This window comes from Telopea speciosissima, chromosome 8 (assembly GCF_018873765.1).
Source record: "Telopea speciosissima isolate NSW1024214 ecotype Mountain lineage chromosome 8, Tspe_v1, whole genome shotgun sequence".
NCBI lineage: Eukaryota > Viridiplantae > Streptophyta > Magnoliopsida > Proteales > Proteaceae > Telopea > Telopea speciosissima.
Window position 1 is genome coordinate 25973578 of NC_057923.1, and position 19877 is coordinate 25993454.

Sequence of the window (19877 nt, forward strand, 5' to 3'; positions counted from 1 at the left end):
GTTGTTCCATAGAGTTAACAAGATAGGACATCGCAAGAAAATTAGAAGTCACCCACTTGTCCTATGCAGAACCAGCTTCAGTTGTTTTGGCTACCGTTCCTATAATATAGCTAGAGATGCCACGGGAACCGATAGCGCAGAGGCAGGAGCGAGACCACATCAAGTAATTATTACCATTTAATTTAATGGAGCTTGTAGGGAAACGAAAGGAAATCACGTTGAGTCGTGCCTTTGTGTCCAGAGGATACAGTGGTAACTGGTAAGGTCAGAATCTCCTGGCATGGTTGTTGGATTGAAGAACTCAAAACAAAAAAACACCGGGGATGATTAAAAAAATCTGCAAAGGGGTTTAAGACATAGGGAGCTGAATCACTCTTTGGTGGGAGTCAACTCACCACCAAGGGTGAGAGAAGGGAGGCGGTAGCAGGAAAAAGGTGGATAAACCCTCCCGCGAGAAAGAGGGGTGGTCGAGAGGGCCTTGGGAAGGCGGAAGAGGGGTGGCAGAAGGCCTGGGTGGTGGCTCAGGGTGGTGGGAGGCGGAAAAAAGGGCGAAAAAAAAGGGGTAGGGGAGGTGGAAGCATGGGGGCAGGCGGTGGTGGTGGTAGGGCTAGGTCACAATCGCGAGAGAGAAGGGAGAGGAAAACCGAAAATTATTTCTAGGACTCCCGGATGAATTCCTGCTCTGATACCATGTGGAATTTTGTGAATACTAGCTTGTGAACAATGTGGCCACAGCCTCTTTATTTATAATAGGAGGAAGAACATTCCACAATGAATACAATGACCATAATACCCTTATAGACAAAATTACCCTTGTACATATTACAATAAGTTGTATTTCACATGTAGGCTAGATGTTTGTAAATATGCCAATATGAACGTTTGTAGTGTAACTGGGGGATTTGCATGTGATATTGTGCTTAAATTATAAGGCATTGTTATAAGCTCACTTTTATTGTATTGGGATGTTCAATTGCAACTGGACACACAGGCGTTGCAACGCCTTCACTGTTGAGGCAATGTAAACCTTGGGGTTGAAACCCTTGCCTTTGTACATCAAGAGTTGAAGCAGGTGTAGAAGCACCTGGGCCGTTGCAGCGGTCAAATTTGTGAGTTATGTATGCTACGGAGACAGGGGTTGCTGATCGAACTAATCGACTTTAGGGATTCACCTAGAAGCCCTAAATAGTTATGGTAAATCAACTAGCTATATAGCTTCCATAGCATCTGTACTTGGATATCAAACTCTTGGTACTCACACAACACTCCAAGAATTCTCAGCTTTGAACCTTTGATCCAGGAGCCCCCGTTCTATCCACTAACCATGTAAAAAAAATGATGGGTGGAATGGTGTGGCGCTATAGAAACCGGTCGGATTTGAACCTTTTTCTCTCTAATTCTTCTCTTTGCCTCTACAGCTTCTCAAGCTCAGTAGAATCTTTTCTCTGTCCTCCAGATTTTATAGAAAAAAAAAAAGATATCTCGTTGATCTATCTCTTGTCTATCTATCCATTGATTCTATCCACGAATCAAGTCACAAGAGTTCGTTTTTGGGTTCCCCAAAGCCCCAAATAGATTGGATCGTTTCTGCCAACAAAATGAACTCGGAGCCCGATCCGAATGCTTCTCCGATCCGGAAGTTATCGCGAACAGAATCAAATAAGATGCCTCCCTCTGTATTGGATATAATACAAAACTTTGGTAGGGTATTACCCCATGGATGAAGGCATACTGTCGAACCACGTATACTTGGTGTCCTGTGCATTTTATTTCTATTACTGTGGATATTGGAGTGCAATGTCCATTACAGGATGAATGTGCACATTCCGGTAGACCTGGCCATTATTGGCAGCGAGGTGGATGTGCACACAACTATGTATATTAGATTGTGACAGTGTGTGTGCGAGGACGTGTAAACTTGGGATTGCCCCAGCCAGTCCGATTTGTGCTTGAGACAGCCAGTTGAGTGCCAGTGCTAGTATTGGGAGCCCAGTGATTATTGGTGCGTATGCAAGAGTGAGGATAGTGCCAACCAGTATGTCTGTGAAATTGCCAGTGCCAAGAATATTGAGTTTATGCCATTATTGACTGATTCAGTTTACTTGTGTGTAAACCCTGTGAATGTTATGCAGTATTGTTTGTGAGTGCCCATTGACAGTATCAAGGGTGTGTGTGAGGTTGTACCATCAGTAGGTTGTGGTGTGGACAGTTTGGTTTTAACCTGGGAAGAAAAATGTTTAAATACACTGATTCACACCCCCTCACAGTGTCAGCCTTGGAATAACAGAATATAACAAGTAATTAATTCAAATGGGTTCCTAACATATAGAATTTTCCAGATGAGTATAGATTAAAATTTTTAAGGATAGACTGGGAGTGTTAGAACCCCCGCTGTAGAGGCTGACCGAAATAGTGGTGATGCTGGTAAGCAATTAAGTAGTATATTCTCTTACTTACATATGTATTTGAATTTGTGCTCCATATTGTAATGCAGCTGAATGATGGGTATTGTATGGGAGTTCAGAAGAAAATTTGAGGACAGCAATCAAGGTCCTATCTCAGACATGTAACGTCTCCGACTGAGATCGAAATTGGAGTATTTTTTGCTCATCCATTCAAAGAGGCACAACGAATTAGGTTCCTAACATCTCGATGACTTGGTGTATGAGCACTATAATATGAGGCTGAAGATGCAGTACATACGCATGGGTATGGAAAACGACACTAGCCACATCGAGCTTCAACGTTTTCCAGATCGAGTTAGATGATGAGGATCCCTTGGTGGAATAGGTGAGTGATAGAGGTGATCCGGTGATGGATTAGATTAGGGGTAGGCTTGCCTCCCATATAGCCAGTGAGATGGGTGTTGTTGTGGATAAATACATGGCTACAGAGGGTTAGATACACTAACAGACATCCCGGCCGTTCGTATCCACACTGATGACGAGCACCTTACTAGTACACCTCCTAAGGTGGTCAGACTCGCATACCATCACCGTTTACTCATTGAGGTGATGGAGTCGACGATGATGGTAGTGGCGACGAGGGTGGTGATGGTGGACTTCAAGAGCAGTATCTATATGAGTATGACCAGGTACAGGTGGTGCAGGAGCCGGAACTGATTCGATTCATTGGGGAGACCCAGTATGATCATGCCACACAGGATACGAACCACGGTGCACGTGTAGCCCCACGTACAGGCTACATGAGAGGCCCTCGTCGCCGGTTCGGAGTAGATGAGCAGGCTGACAGTATGGACATTAATAGCTTGTCTAGCACTCTAAGAGGGATTAGTATAGGGGACAACAGAGGAAGTGGGTATTGGCGTGCCCCATTCTTTACCAGAGACAGCCCCCACTCAGAGTTCAGTTCATATGATCATTTCACTAACGTCGGGGAGCATGCATCTTTTTCATCCATTCCCAGTTTTGAGTATGACACCCACTCACAGGGACATACTAGATCGTCCTTTGTCAACAACTTCTCCTACGCAGCCTACTAGCCGTACATGCAGGCAACACCATCTTGTGAAAGTGGCTAGTTCTTCACATTACGGTGATCTATACCTTAGGATAGGTTACCTACAGTATGTAGATGAGACCATTTATAATGCAATTGTGGAGGACTACTCTAGTTTAATCTAGCACACTATGACGTGGGACAATGCATGTCCACTCCATCAGACCATGAGTGGACTCGATCCACCATGTCATAGTTCATATTAGTGGACAGTCACAATATTGTATTGTTGGGACATGGAGACAAGTTTTTGAAACTAACACCCTGTTAGTAAGTTAGTCATAACATCCCAAAGCATATCAGAATTGCATCATCTCAGCATAGTTGTCAAGGCGACCCAAGGCGGTGAAGGGGTGCCTAAGTGCTTAGGCGACAAGGAGCCCGCCTAGGTAACTAAGGCGCACAAGTGTTATTTTTTTTATTTCCCCTCATTCCTGACATTATTTAGTATGCTACAATATATATCTTATATCATCCAAAATCAACATTAAGCCACATCAAGTCATCAAAAATCAACATAGAACTAGAAGACGGTAGAACAAAACAAGTAAGCTATTGAAAGTTTGAAACAAACAAACATACATTTGGTTAATATTGTTATTGCAAATGATCATTGTCCTGGTATACCTAGTCTCACATTGGGTTTATTTCTTGGGAGACATGATCTTGTCTATACATATTTAATTGCTCTCGATTTAGAGAAATGTTCTTGTTCTCAAATAAGTTTGACTAGTCAAATGATTTTATTTTTCACATGAAACATTTTGTATAACGTAGAGCCAAGGTTCTAAATCTGGGTTTCAAGGCCGATTTCGACCAGCCAAGAAAACTAGATTTCCCAACTGTCGGTCGAAACATGGTATTTTTTGGGTAAAACTCGACATGTCATGGGCTGGTTAAAACTGGTCGAAACTATCGACACTAGGCTGGTTGAAATTGGTTAAAATTGATCGAAACTTGGTATTTTTTGGTCGAAATAATCCAAATATTGTCAAAAATATGTTGAAACCTGGTCGACACAGTATCACATATAGCCTATAGGTTTCATCTAAAAAACTTGGAAACCGAGATCTTGAACCATGGATAGAGCACAAAACCAGCTTTCCAACAAATCCAAGATTGCTTAAATCTGATTTATATTAAAGGACTTATGTCATGGTCAAACCTTATTTGGTGTCTGCGAATGCTGTTTAAAATCACCCTAAATGGAAATAAATTTTTAGACATCAAAACAAAAAGATTATTTTACCACTCTTTTGGTTTTTAGTGATGTTTTGGTACAGAAAGATTCATAAAATTTTAAGATTTGACAAAAAAACCCCAATATTTGAAAGTTGAAAATTTCATCTACCGCCAAAAAATCTAGTTTTTGTTCTTGAACTGAGTGGTTGACTTTTTCTCGTTTTGGAATTTTATTTTTCTAATTATTGTTATTGGATTCAAATAGGGGTATTTGCTTATTTATGAATAATATTCATTCACTTAAATGATATTTAGCATAAATAAGTGCAAACGTAGCTCGATACCAATAAAACCTGTGCCTTGCACTAAGTCGACAGTGGCCTAGACCCCAAAAAAGATACTTGGCCGCCCAAGTGACACCTTGACAACTATACATCTCAGTTGTGCTGAAAAGGTAACTGAATAAGCTTTCAGACGGCACTAAAACCACATTAAAAGGATAAGCACCTTCAAAAAGTAACCCAAAGGAAAATGATGGATGACCCATAAGGGCATAATAATTACCCAAAAATTCAAAAGAACATTTGCCAATCAATTTCACACATATGCAACCTCCCTCGGATTGAATATTGACATCCCAAATAAGGAGTATCACTTATTGACGCTTGAGAAGCTCCCGAGTCTCGAATCAATTGATATTGGTGGTAGAGGGTATAGCTGGTTGCATGGTTTAAAGTATCGACCAATACGATACGATACAGACCGATACGGACCGATACGTATCAGTATCGGTCGATACTGATACGACACATACCAATACGTCTTTTTTTTAACTAAACTGTCTTGAATTTAACAAAATGTATCGGCCGATACAATTTGATACGACCGATATGTATCGATGATATCGATACGTCCAATAAAGGGTTATGTGGGTGGTTTAATACATATCGATATTTATCGATACGTATCAGCCGATACGGCTCGATACATAACAATACATTACCGATACGGACCAATACATACCAATACCATCGATATAATCCATAAAAAAGCCATTTTCACTCACAGACTCAATACAACTCCTAATCTAATAAAAAAATGAAGGAAAACTCTCAACCAAGAGTCTAAAATCTTGCATTTAATCTTGGTTTTCACACTTTTAGAATAAAAAACAAATCAATGAGTGCTACAACATCATTCTTTGCATCATCCAATACTCTTCATGGCTATAGACGATTACAACATGTAAGAAACCTCATCTTCTATAACAATTTCAATTTAATGCACTTGTTTGGTTATACATTATTCACCGTTTTAGTGTTTATGCATGAAACATGTTATATATTTCTTATTTATATTGTATTTGTTCCAAAAGTATATTTCCATATGCATCTTGACCATTTCTATGTGTATCTGTATTGTTCGATACGTATCTCCAATACGATACGACGATACGTCTCTTAAAATCACCCAAACGATACGATACCGGATACCGATACTTTAAACCTTGACTGGTTGTATTACTAAGTCTATGGTAACAACATAATTTGGATACTTAAAGGACAATGATAAGCCTCTACCTAGAAACAAGGACCAATTTGTCCATGAAGAGAACTGCCAAAACAAAAGAAAGTGACTGGTTTATTTTTCAGGGAAATTTGAAATTGTTAGAACAACATGGACAAAATTCATTATGACGTGGGTTGTTTTCCAGTTTATAATATATTACAAGTGGTTATTGTGTTTAACAACATGTCTGAGTCCAAGCATGGCAGCCATAACTGTACCCATAAAGAAGACTTGCACAACACTGATAGGTTGATTTTCGAATTCCCAAATAATCAGAGATTATATAAATGAGTTACTTTAGTACTAATGGTTTGGAAGATTAACGTACTGTTTTCATTGTTTTTTATCACACATCATGATCCACAAATAGATTGACTTTCTTCTACAGCTGAAGCAAGCTTTCGTTTTAGAAACTCTATGAAAATTCATTACCAAAACCCTAGAGAGGGGGAGGGAGAATACACAACGAGAAAAAAAAAAGGTGGGGAGGGGGAGGGGGAGCTATACAAGACTCAAGCCCTAAGAAGCCGTCAGAATGAAAAAGAGAAACATCAAGGCCCCAGGATACAACAATATACCTATTTCTTGGGGTATCAACAAGAGGTCTATGGGGAAACATGTATAATTTACAGCTAACATCGAAGAAGATGGCTTTCCAAATCATGTCATAAAGCGATAATTGGAGGTCCATCTTCGAAGATTCCGCTCCATCCAAATGTGAGAAATAGCAGCCTCAAACACAAGCTTGTTGGCAGTATCACAGATTGTACTATCCGAAAAAAACCCTACTCAACCAAAGCCACTCCCTTGCAAATGGAAGGGGTTTCCTACTACGGATATCAATTTCTAAATTCATAATTGAAGCAAGACATGGATATCAATTTCTAAATTCAGTCATGAATATTCCAGAATATAATGAAGAAGAAAAAGAGACAATATTCATTATAATAAAATATTTTCCCAGGTGGTTTATTTTTTAGGGGAGGGGAACTTCAAGGGGGTGTACTTTTATGCATTTGTTGATTCGAGTCAAATGGGGAAGAAAAAGTGAATAAAAGCAATATTAGTGTTGTGTGTGAATGCATTAATCACATTAAGTATGTCCAAGAGAGAGAGAGAGAGAGAGAACCAGGAAGACTTCATCTCCTGTGGCATATCTTCCCGCAAATTCTTTTAACAATTGTTCAAGTGCTGGAACATATTCAAAACCAAATCAGTTCTCATGTCATTATAGTATATGAACAAAAAAAAAAACAACAATCTAGGTTCTCAGACATCGGTTCAGGTAAGAACATAGTTGTCATGGCGTCGCCATGGCGTCATATCGCTGGAGACGTGGGCATATCAACCACCGATATGGACGATGTAAGAACATCGACCGATATGGCCTCCATGTCGTTGCCATGGCACCGCCATGGACGCCATACCACGACATATGGCCATATCGGGTGACATGGTTGTTTGAAATTATAAAACTTAATTTTTTAACAATTATTTTTTTAACCAAATTTTATTTTAATGCTTTTTCCTTAAACATAAAACAAACTAAAAAAACATCAAACAGAAAACACTAATACACTATTGACTAATACATATTCACATCAGCAAATTTTTTTTTTATTTAGATGGGTTGTTTATTAGCTTTATTCACTCAATATAAATTACGTTCTTGTAATTGTTTTTTTGTTTTGTTACTTTTGTAGTCACTTTCATATGAATCATATCTCAACTCTCATGATTTTTCAACTTTATTATCAGCAAGACTATTGCTATCAATTATTTGATAATCCATGATTTCATATACACTAATGGATATTACACTTTCATGAATTAAACCATAATAGACTAGTAATACACTTTCATGTAAATTTTTTATGTTATAGGGTATATATATAGCATACTAAATGACAATAAAAATAGAAAAAATAAAAAATAAAACATGGTCGATAGGATCGCCATGGCAACGCCATGGCGGGCGACATGTCGATATATCGACATGACACCCCTCCACCGATTTGGATCGCCGTGGCGACGTGAGTCGTGACAACTATGGGTAAGAATGGAAAGTCCTACGGGTTTCAAGAACAGAAAATATGGGTAGACCTTTCTTCGGACTTGCTTATTATTTTTTTTTTTAACCAACACGGAATAAATATAAAAAAAAAAATTTGAAATCATGGAAACAAATCTCAGTCGAAACTGCAAGTTTCAACAGAGATGTCTTGGTTTCACACGTAATCGAGACGATATGACTGGGGAGTTTTAAATATACAAAGTTTTGACCTGTTTTGACCAACTTTCGATAGAAACAGTAGTTTCAGTCAAAACTTGGTTGAACCAGGTTGAATCATGCCTAAATAATACCAAGTTTCGATGGAAACTTGCTTATTTCGCACAAGTTTCGACCGAGAGCAGCAGTTTCGGTGGTTTCAACAAAGGGAGGGTGATTTTGGCCCAAAACTTCGGATTTCTTCACGCAACTGTGACGTTTTGTGCATTTACAAGCTATATCAAGCTTCCTAGAAGAGTGTTTGAACCTTCAATATCAAAGGAATAGTGTTCTTTTCCAAAAAATCAAATTTTTTGTACAATACATGGTAGAATTCTTTAAAATTTATATATGTTAGCTACAATGACCTGATCTACGACTCTACGGAGCCCCCTTTTTTTTTTTGGTAGGTGAATTATTTTTCTTATTTTCTATTTTCCTACATAATTTTGAAAAAAAATGATTTATATATGAAGGATGGACACCAATTTAATATAACACCGTTGGCCGATCTATGGCGTGACAATGTCGAAATTTTTTTCTGTGTTTATTTAGTTATTTATATTTTCTGATTTTGGAAAAATAATTGCTGAAATTTTATAAAAAAAATTTGAAAATAAATAGGAGAAATATTCTGTTTTAGTTTAAAACAAGTAGAAAAATAGTTATTTTGTAAAATATGTTTTCCGCTGTATTTTATTAGTAATATTATGTTCTTTAATTAATTAATTAGTAATCGTTAAAATATTTTAAAAAATGCAAAAAAATAGCATACATTGGGGGAAATTTAGAATATGCCTTGTTATTGTTTAGGACTCATATTTATAGTGTTCTTGTTAATAATCTATTTGTTCTTGTTGCAACAGGTTGGTAATTGCTAGTGTTGCATAATGGGGGACATTGCATGGATGCATGGGAGACCCCTTTCAACTGACAAGAAGACGTAATGTAGTCCTAGATAGGTAGGAGACCTACTAGGAGCCAGATGATAGGATCAATAGCAAAAGGGGTTGTTGGTTCGAATGGACAGCACTAGGTTTTAGGTTAATTCTAGGGTTTAGGATGGGAATTTGGGAATGGGTCTTATATGACTTTAATATGCCGGTCTAAGGTGCTTTTATGGCATAGAAATAATAGGATTTGGAAAGGTTTTAAAATTCTGTAATTCTGGACAGAATTGAGTTGCAGGTTTTGGGTTTTAATGGAGTGGAGGAATGAAGGGGTTATAGTGGAGACTAAGGGCTAGGGTTAAGGTTGAGTGTGGGGAGTGATGCGGGGAATGTAGGCTGGAAGTAGGGTTTGAAAGTGAAGGCTAAATCTAGAGTTATGGGGGAATCCTAGTGGAGGTAGGAGTTGCAAGTTTAATGGAGAATTAGGGTTTGCTGGAGGGAGGGGGATGTGGATTAGGTTAGAGGATGAAGAGGGGAAGGATATATGCAGGAAATTAAAATTACTTACTGGTTTGATCTCCTTCAAAGGCAGTAGCAGCAGCTTGAAGAAGCTCGATTGAAGAAGAAGAAGAACCTCCCGGTACTGGACAGACGCAAGGAGTCGTGAGAGTCCACTCACCCTTTACCTTGATATTACTCACAAGGCACACTCACGATGGAGCAAAGGCAACAAGCATAAAGCTGAGTTTTTATAAATCAAAATTCGTATTCAATGCTGGCTTCCCTTACAAACCTATATAGAAGACTCAAAAATAGACTTAGACACTAAAAAAGAATGGCCTAACCCTATCCCTAACCTATTAGGTAACTTAAACTGACTAGGAAACTAGAATACTAAAGGAAATAGACTCAAAACATGGCTGGACTTATAGAGTCCTAATCCAGCCCAACTTACATCACATGACCACTTAACCAAGTCACATGATCACTTAAATTGAACCAATAGGAAGCAACCAATTTGAACCGGTTCAATTAAAAAACATAAAATAAACTAAGTATTGGACTAATCCCGTATGCAACCTATATACCCCTAGTTTAGGCTCATTAAAGTAGCCTATTACATAGAAAACCCTTGGGATCAAAGGCCCAACTTATATATATCCCAACCCTAGACTTATTTCTAAAGAAATAAGCCCTATTTGGGGATGAATCTGCATCAAAACGTCATAGTGTAATTACTATAAGAAGCAAATAATGGGAGGTGGAGCCACTAGATTGAAGTGGAATCTTGCTAGTGGAGATTGGAATGTCACAGGCTGCCCTCAAGTTCCAAGTCAGATATAGACTGTTATGGCAGCACATCTGAGGGGCAGAGTAGTAAGTTACGAGGGAGAGTTTGAAACAAACGTGGACTAATGTGAAGGAGAAAGTGGGGCTTGCTTTCTCCAAGTGGGCCTTCTACCACAGCATTCCAACCAATGTTACCCGAGGGCCATAGTATCAACACATGTTAGATGAGATAGGGTCGGCTACCGAAGAGTGAAGGGTCCAACACCTTATGAGATGTAGAATGTTTACTTGCCCCACCACAAGGAAGACTTGATGGAATATATTGATGTGTTGAAGACAATGTGAGCATTATGGAGTGACTATGATGGCAGATGGTTGGATTGGACCCACTAGACAGTCCATCATCAACTTCATGTTGAATTGTAATGGGAGGTGATGCAGATTCATCATCGAAATGGGCTTATTTCTTTAGAAATAAGTCTAGGGTTGGGATATATATATATATGTTGGGCCTTTGGTCCCAAGGGTTTTCTATATAATAGGCCACTTTAATGAGCCTAAACTAGGGATACATAGGTTGCATACGGGACTAGCCCAATACTTAGTTTATTTTTATGTTTTTTAATTGAACCGGTTCAAATAGGTTGCATCCAATTGGTTCAATTTAAGTGATTTAGTCAAATGTCTTTTAATTTAAGTTAGTAGGGACAATTAGATCTTTTTACTTTAAGTTATTTTAAGTTTAGCAACACCCTTCCATGATTTATGAAGGAAGTATTTAGTTTGTACTAGGATTTGGCCATTAGCCTTATTATAAATAAAGTTTGGTTAATTTCATGGACACCCCCTATAAGTATACAATATATCACGGACATACCCAACCTTGTCAAAATATCAACCTTCCCCCTGACGTTAAGCACAGTTAGCACTCAAAGTTGAAATGTCCATTTTACCCTTTAGTTATATAAATAAAAAATGGATAAATTGCATCTAAGGTGCCTTAAGTTTGGAAAAATAACATTTGAGGTATCCTAACTTTGAAAAGTGATGTTTGAGGTGCCTTATTAAGGTTAGTCCTACTCCAAACTCCAACCACCACCGCCGTTTTGGTTTTCTAAAACAGTCATTGAACGAAGGATTTGAAACCCTAAAATTTCAGATTTGTTTTGCTGTTTGGAACTCCTTGACTCTTCTTCCTCTTAATCTTCACTCCTCTGCAACAATTGGATCAAGAATTTCACGAGCAAGGCACATGAGGCGGTGAAGAAAGCCACAACTATCCCATTCGAGATGGTTTTTGAGGAACATGGTGTTGCTGCTGCAATTGCGTCTGTGGGTGGAGTGGTTGAGACTTAAAGGATGGAGCAGAGTTGTGGGTAGATGCCTTAGAAATGGGTTCCCCAGATGCTTTAGGAGCTGAATTAAGGGTCACAGAGAATGGCTCTACCTTTTGAGCTTTCTTGAATCTATCAAATCCAGCTCCCCCATACATTGTATTTCTTTCAGGAATGTCCTTACAGAAAATTCAGTGACACTTCACCTGATACAACATTAAGATGCAGCTCTTCATAGCAACAGTAGAGTCGAGCCACCTTGCATTGCACTCATCTCCAATCTACCACAGCAGAAGGGATCTCCGCCAACCAAAGCAAAGCACCAAATCTATATATACAAAACATCCTCACCCGGAACAGTAAGATTAAGATTCAAAGTTCAAATAAACCGACTGAAAGTTAAAAAAAAAAAAATTTAATTAGGGGAGTGGAGTACAGGGGTGGTGGACAAAAGAGACAGAAGAAGGAATTAGTTATTCTCGAAGAAAACGCATTCATCTGAGAGGAAGAAGACAATGGATGACTTAGGGTTTTGTCATGGGATTCAAGATCGGTTCTTTCCTTTTGGTCTGATCGAACCGGTTCATATTGGTTTGACAAGAAAACCCATTGTGTAATACCTTAAAGGGTATTATGGGAAGTTTACCGGTGGTAAGGGTAATTTCTCCATTATAAAAGAATTAACATCAACTTAACTCCACAGACCTAACGGAGTGGACTAAGTTGAAATAAAAACATAAAGTAAAAGTAGTCTGTGATATTTTTTCGAAGTTTGGTATGTCCATGATATATTGTATGCTTACAGGGGGTGTCCGTGAAATTAACACAATAAAGTTAAATCGTGGGAGGCTCCCCCACAGTTGAATATTTGAAAAACAAAATTGTTGGCTGCCATTGTTGTTGCCCCTTTGCTCCTTGTGAGCGTGCATCCTTGTGGTTCTATCAAGGTGGAAAGGGATTGGTGAATGGTGATATCTGATCGACTCCTTATGCCTTGACGGATGGGAGGATCTTTTACATCTGGAAGATGGTTCTATCCTTCTATCACAGAGTTGCTGCCTTCATTGAAGATCTTCTTAAACCAGTAAGTTATTTATTTAGTTTCATTCATCCCCTTCTTCTTCTCATCCTCTTACCCAACCCAGCCGATCTTCCATACTGTTAAGAGATATGCAACACGATAGGGGGAGTCCCCCTATCGTGGTTTCCTTTATTAGTTTATGTCTTTAATTGTTAGTTTCCTAGTCTAAGTAAGTTTCCTATTTAGGCTTTAGGCTTAATTAGTTAAGAGTTATATTCCTTTTGTAATTCTGTTTTGGTTTGATATAAATATGTGTTGGTTGGTATGGTAGAATATACATTCTATCACACAACCCTTTTCTCCCATTGTTCTCTCTTCTTCTCCATCTCTTTCTGTCTTCTCTCTTCTCTTTGCCAGGCACTGGTTACAGGTTCTGGGATTCTTTACATGGTATCAGAGCTATAACCAATTGCCGGTTTGAGAGTAGTTTTTTAGTTTTCGGGTTTGTTTGGTTTTAATGAAGAATCTTGTATGATGAAGCATGTGTCTATTGATATGCTTCTGCTATTGAGAGTATCGAGTATTTCAGTTGTTCAAACAAGGGTTTCCGCTCTTGAGAGTGATCGAGTATTTCTGTTGTTCGAGCAAGGGTTTCCTGAACAAGGTTTTCTGGCTCGAAGGGGGTACTGGCATTGTTGTCTATTCTTCCGCTGGACTGTCTCTCTGTGGTGTGTATCCATTGAAGTCGACTTGCAGATCCTAGGACTGGGGTTTTCTGTTTAATGAAGTTATCCCCAAATCATGGTGCTATCAATTGTTTCTGGAGTTATCATTGTTGCGCAAGGGTTGAAGACTTGTAATCGATTTGCTTTGCTCTCGCATGGTGTCGTTTCTGGCACTTGCTGCAATCTGCCGCTTTGCAATTGGTTGCTGGTTTTATTATACACGCCTCTTGTTTACTGCAACTGCTACTGCTACAGTTATATATTACCGTCAGATGATTTCTGCTATCGAAGTTTATCTGGGATTTTTTATTTTTTTTTGGATGGAGTCGATGGAACAGACCCATGTTTCCGCCTGTAGTTTCTGTCGATACTCCCTGCCCTGGTTTGAGATTTGTTCTTTTGGAGTCGCTTTCTCGTTGAGGAGTTCTCCAAATTCTCTTTCGCTGCTGTTGTTCTACTGCCGTAACCATAATCTGTCGAAGGGTTGAAAACGTTATTGAGAAGAAGACTACTCTGATTGATTGTGTGGTAACTACCTCTCCCTTTCCTCCACGATTCACGTCCTTCCCTGGTTTGTTGTTGCTTGGTTTCAGCCCCCTCTTTCCCTTGATTCTCGTCCTACACATGTAGTAGTCATCTCGTAATTCATTATCTCGTAGGATTTGTTAGTTGCGTGACTCACAAGTCACAATACTTCCGTTTCTACCTTGCTTTATTTCAATCTACTCAACCCTCCTTTTCTTCCTTTTTTATTTAATTGACCCATTTGCCCTCCTCTTATTTAGTAATTTTGTTTTATCTATATTTTAACATTCATTCCAAGTTTGTCCCCCATCAATAAATACTAATTTCCCCCTGTGATTTTGACATATTTACAATTCTGCCATTAACCCCTTGCTATTGCCTATTGTGTACCTGGATGGGTCCATGCCAAACCCAATTAGGTATTTTGACCTGATTTTCGCATCACTTGGAGATTGCATGAGTAATTATGTAATAGCCATTGGGCCATAGTTGTCACGGCGTCACGGCGATCCAAGTCGGTGGAGGGGTGTCACGTCGATATATCGACATGTCGCCCGCCATGGCGTTGCCATGGCGAGCATGTCGACCATGTTTTATTTTTTATTTTCTCTATTTTTACTGTGTTAATAGATGTATACTCAAGCCATGTTTTATTTTTTCTCTATTGTTTCTCAAGTTTTAAGAAGAAAATTCAGAAATCGAAGAAGAAATCGAAGAGGGAAAGAAGAAATCGAAAGAAATCGAAGAGGGAAAGAAGACAGGAAGAAGAAATCGAAGAGGGAAAGAAGACAGGAAGAAGAAATCGAAGAAGAAATCGAAAGAAATTGAAGAGGGAAAGAAGAAATCGAAGAGGGAAGAAGAAATCGAAGACAGGAAGAAGAAATCGAAGAGGGAAAGAGAGTCAGGAAGAAGAAATCAAAGAGGGTCGCCATGGCGTAGGTCGCCATGCAGCCCTCTCCAACGCCATGACAACTATGCATTGGGCTTCTATTTTTGTCATATTTATTTGGTGGGCTCCAATCATATCAATTTGGGTTCCAATTTTTGAGGATTGGCACTTGCGTGACCATTATTTGTTATCGTGAGGGGAGATTGAAAATTATTATTGGGATTTTATTTGTTACCGTGTGGGGGTGATTGAAGATTAATTTATTGGGATATTATTTGCTTGTGCTCTTGCTCATAAGATTTGTTGAGATGTTCGTCCTTTGAAAAGTCGTTTTGTTCACATGTAATGCTACACGTGAGGGGGAGATTGAAGATGTCTACTGCAAGCAACTTTGCAATTTTATCTGAGACTTTTTAACTTGTTCAGGACTCAAGAGTGAGTCTGGTTGTTGTTGGAGCTGCATTTTTGTGGAATTTTGTGTAACCATTGGAATTGCACTTTTGTTTGTCTTTGTTGGAGCAAGTTACTACTTGCATTTTGTTGCCTTCATTGGGAAAGACGTTTGATGTAGCCGTTGGGTGCTGCATTTTTGTATCTTCCTTGGGAAGAGCTTTTGGTGTTGGCGTGTTGCTGATTGGATTTGCTTGAGCTGCTATTGTTGATGGGTTTATGATAATTGATTGGAGTGTTGGTTTGAGCTTGCTGGCGACTACTACATGTGTTCAAGTGATGCAGATCCTAGCCTCCTCGAATTGAAGAAGCTACCCTAAGCCTAGGGTTTTAGTAGGAGCTTAGTTTAGTTTATTTCTATACTTCGTTTTTATTTTGTGTTTTTAATTGAACCGGTTTAAATTGGTTGCATCCAATTGGTTCAATTGGTCTAATTTAAGTGAAGTGATCCTATTGGCTAAGAGGTTCTTATATCCTATTGGCTAGTAGGGAATCTTCTTTTATTTAAGTTGTTTTAAGTTGTCTTAAGTCATTAGGGGTAGATAAGTATTTTTCTTTTAAGTTTTTAAGTTGTTTTTAAATTGGTCCACCTCTCCCAGATTTAAGTGAGAGATTTGATTTGTAATAGATTTAGGAATAAGGCCTTTGGCCTCTTATTTAATAAGAAACTGTGGGAGAGGCTCCCCCACCAAGTTATGTTTAAAAAAATCGTGCCTTTGCTGCTGCTGCTTCTCTTCTCAGAGAATTGCCTTGTGAGTAATATCAAGGTTGCCTTGTGAATAATATCAAGGTGAGGGCTGGTGGACTCCGGCGACTCCTTGCATCTTGTAGATCAGGAGGCCCTTCTTTTTCTTAAATCAAATTTCTCCAAGCTGCCATTGAAGTTCTTCCATTACAAGTAAGTTATTACAGAACTCTGCAAATAACCCTTCTTCTTCTTATCCTCTAACCTAGACCTACATTCCCCAATTGATCACATAAACCCTAGCTTCTTCTATATTCATTAAGCCCAATTCCCTCATCAGTTTACACTCAAATTTCAACCACAGTTCCTGCTCAGTAACCCTTTCACTCGACCTTAACCCTAGGTCCATTCTCCCATCAAAAACCCTAGTTCCTTATCACTCATTAATCCCTTCAAACCCTAGATTCCAGAACCATTACTTCCAGCCCCCCAATACTCATCAAACCTTGGCCGAATCCTCTCCTCTACCATTAGAAGCCTCGACCTTAAGCTCCAGCCCTAATCCCAGCTCTAAACCTAAATCCCAGTTTTTCTGAAATTGAAAAACTTATTCAAACCTAATCAAACCTAGTTCATTAAGACCTTAAAAACCTGCATATTAAAACCCTATAAACCCACTTATCATTAGTTAACCCTAACCCTAATTTCTGCCCTATTTAGCCTAAGCTGTCCCAAGCGGCCAGCCTTGTTAGGTGAACCCATTACCCTAGCTCCTAGTGGGATTACTCCTACCTAGGAGTCTAGGACTACATCATCAAGACTGGTGTTGCCTTTCATATTTGTTCTTGTTGGTCCAAGCTGGAGCTTTCTTTTCATATGTGTATACTCCAGCTTGAGGGGGAGTGTTAAGAGATATGTAACACGATAGGGGGAGTCCCCCTATCGTGGTTTCCTTTATTAGTTTATATCTTTAATTGTTAGTTTCCTAGTCTAAGTTTCCTGTTTTGGCTTTAGGCTTAATTAGTTAAGAGTTATATTCCTTTTATAATTCTGTTTTGGTTTAATATAAATATGTGTTGGTTGGTATGGTAGAATATACATTCTATCACACAACCCTTTTCTCCCACTGTTCTCTCTTCTTCTCCATCTCTTTTTGTCTTCTCTCTTCTCTTTGCGAGGCACTAGTTACAGGTTCTGGGATTCTTTACACGTACCATTCCCTCCATCAATTTCAATCGATCTACAAAACCCTAAGTGGTCTAGTTTCTACCCAGACCAATTCCACCACTCAAATCTTTTTAAATTTCAAACATAACTCCTTCACAGCCTTCCCTCCACTCGGCCTTCACTGCAGGTCCATTCAGTCCTCAAAACCCCAATTCCCCTAATTCACATAAAACCAAAAAAACCCTAAATTATGTATAGCCCAATTCAGCCATCAGAAAACCCTCCTACTACGGCCGAACCTTTCCCCTAGCCCGTCTAGCACTCGACAGGAACCCCTGGTCAAAACCCCACCTCTAAACCCTAATTTCATCTATTTCCCTAATTCCCAAAACCCGAAACCCTAACCCTAAAATTCTGAATTTTAATTTTTTAATTAAAACTTCATCAAACCTATACCCATAGTACTATATCTCGCGATATATCGGTATCTCGGGCCTACCGAGATATCCGAAATATCCGAAATATCGCGAAATATGCCCGAAATATTGTATTTTTTCTGCAATATTTCGGGGGTCCATCTCGGGGGGTATTTGGCCATATCTAGGCCTGAAACTTCATGGACAGCATTATTTAAGCTTAATAAACACATTTAAACCATAAAATTGTAAAAATGTGAATTCAAATTGGTGTTTTGGGCTTGCACCCTTGATTGACATACGGTCGCCGACCCTAATGTATAAATAGTTAAATACACATAGATTAATGAAATCACAACTTAAGTTACAAATTACAAGTGCTAAACTGCTAATAGTAGTTGTTGTGCCTCCCTGGATCAATCCCACTCATTCCTCGCTGGAATCGACGTCCATTGCTCTCTGTTTGAAGGACATATGTGGACCACGGTATAGAATCGGAGAAGAAACGAGTGTAGTCATCCACAAGTGTCACGTAAATGGAATCATCAACATACTGTAGGTAACCTATCCTAGGATATAAACTAGGGTTACCAATCGATCCAGTCCGTGAAGAAGATGATCCTTGTGATATGATGTTGGCGCCGGCGCAAGAGGCGATGGCATTGGCTGCATGTATGGCGGTGAGGTTGGTAGCTAGGTCCGCTAGGGTATGCAAAGATGTTATCTACAAAAGATGATCCAAGTATGTCCCCTGGGATCGAGAGGGGTAGTCATAGTCCCCTACCCCACTAAACTGCCCATATGATGATGATCCATATCCATATCCACCGTAAGGTTGTGATGCACCATAATCCGATGCCAATGGAGTGGCATGTGCGTCAAAAGATGGGGCACGCCAATGTCCAGTCGGTCCTCCCTCCCTATTACCCATACTCAAACCACCAACAGAGCTAGATAGGTTATCAATGTCCATGTGATCAGGTTGCAACTGTGTTTGTCGACCCCTACGCTTCCTGTTGTATGTATGTAGGGGGCCTCTCGAAGGTGGGGGTGCGGGGGCACGTGCTCCGTCGTCCGTATCTTGTGTGGCATGATCAAACTGTGTCTCTTCAGTGAATCGGAGTGGCTCTACAGGTGCCGTATCCTGGGCCTCCTGGCCTACCACATAACGCTCTCGCATGCTGTCAAATTCTTCACCAGCATCTCCACCACCAACATCACCACCACCAGCAACACCATCACCACCACCAGCATCACCATCATCACCATCATCATCATCATCATTTGAGGACTTAGACCAGTCTTCATCATCAGCAACATTGCCACCAGTGGGCTGGAATGGTATGGGTGAGGCTTCCCTTGCATGTATCTGACCCTCGTCAGCCATATACTCGTCCACATCAGCACCAATCTCAGAAGCTATCATGGGGTCGGGCCTACCTCCCTCCTCATCCAACACTGGCCCACCTCTATCCCTCACCCAATCCACAATAGGGTCCTCATCGTCTGAGTCAACTTGAAAGATGTCAGCTAGATCAATGGTGCCCCTCTGTCCCACATGTCCCATGCGTATGCGTTGCAGTTTCAGCCCCAAGTTGTAGTGCACATACACCATGTCGGATAAGCGTTGAGACCCCAATCATTGCGCCTCTTGGAGTGGATGAGTGCAAAGGTACTCAGTTCCTCTCACGACAGGATGCAAAACATGTTTGGGCGAGGACTTTAATTGCTATTCTTCTTAAGTTTTCAGCCGATTCCCATACAACACCCACCATTCAGCTGCATTACAAGTTTACAACAAAAAAGACATGTGTCAAATGCCGTTTCAACTTTCAACTTTCAAATTTCAATACATATGTAATTTAAAACTTAAAAAATTACCAAGCATCACCACGTGCTCGCCTTGTATCGCAGCCTCGGTTCCAAAACTTCCCAATGCATCCCTA

General features: G+C 39.7%; 1 protein-coding gene across 3 annotated transcripts in view; it reads right to left on the minus strand.

The window, feature by feature from the left end:
- Positions 1-19877, minus strand: part of LOC122672890 (glutathione S-transferase zeta class-like) — a 121061-nt gene that overhangs the window by 32195 nt on the left and 68989 nt on the right. For 2 of the 3 annotated variants that reach the window (XM_043870400.1, XM_043870398.1), the window contains exon 8: positions 7400-7461. In XM_043870400.1, the coding sequence (XP_043726335.1) occupies positions 7400-7461 (62 nt within the window). Of the gene's footprint in view, positions 1-7362; positions 7462-19877 lie in introns of all 3 variants that reach the window. The other variant, XR_006334503.1, reaches the window with a different exon arrangement.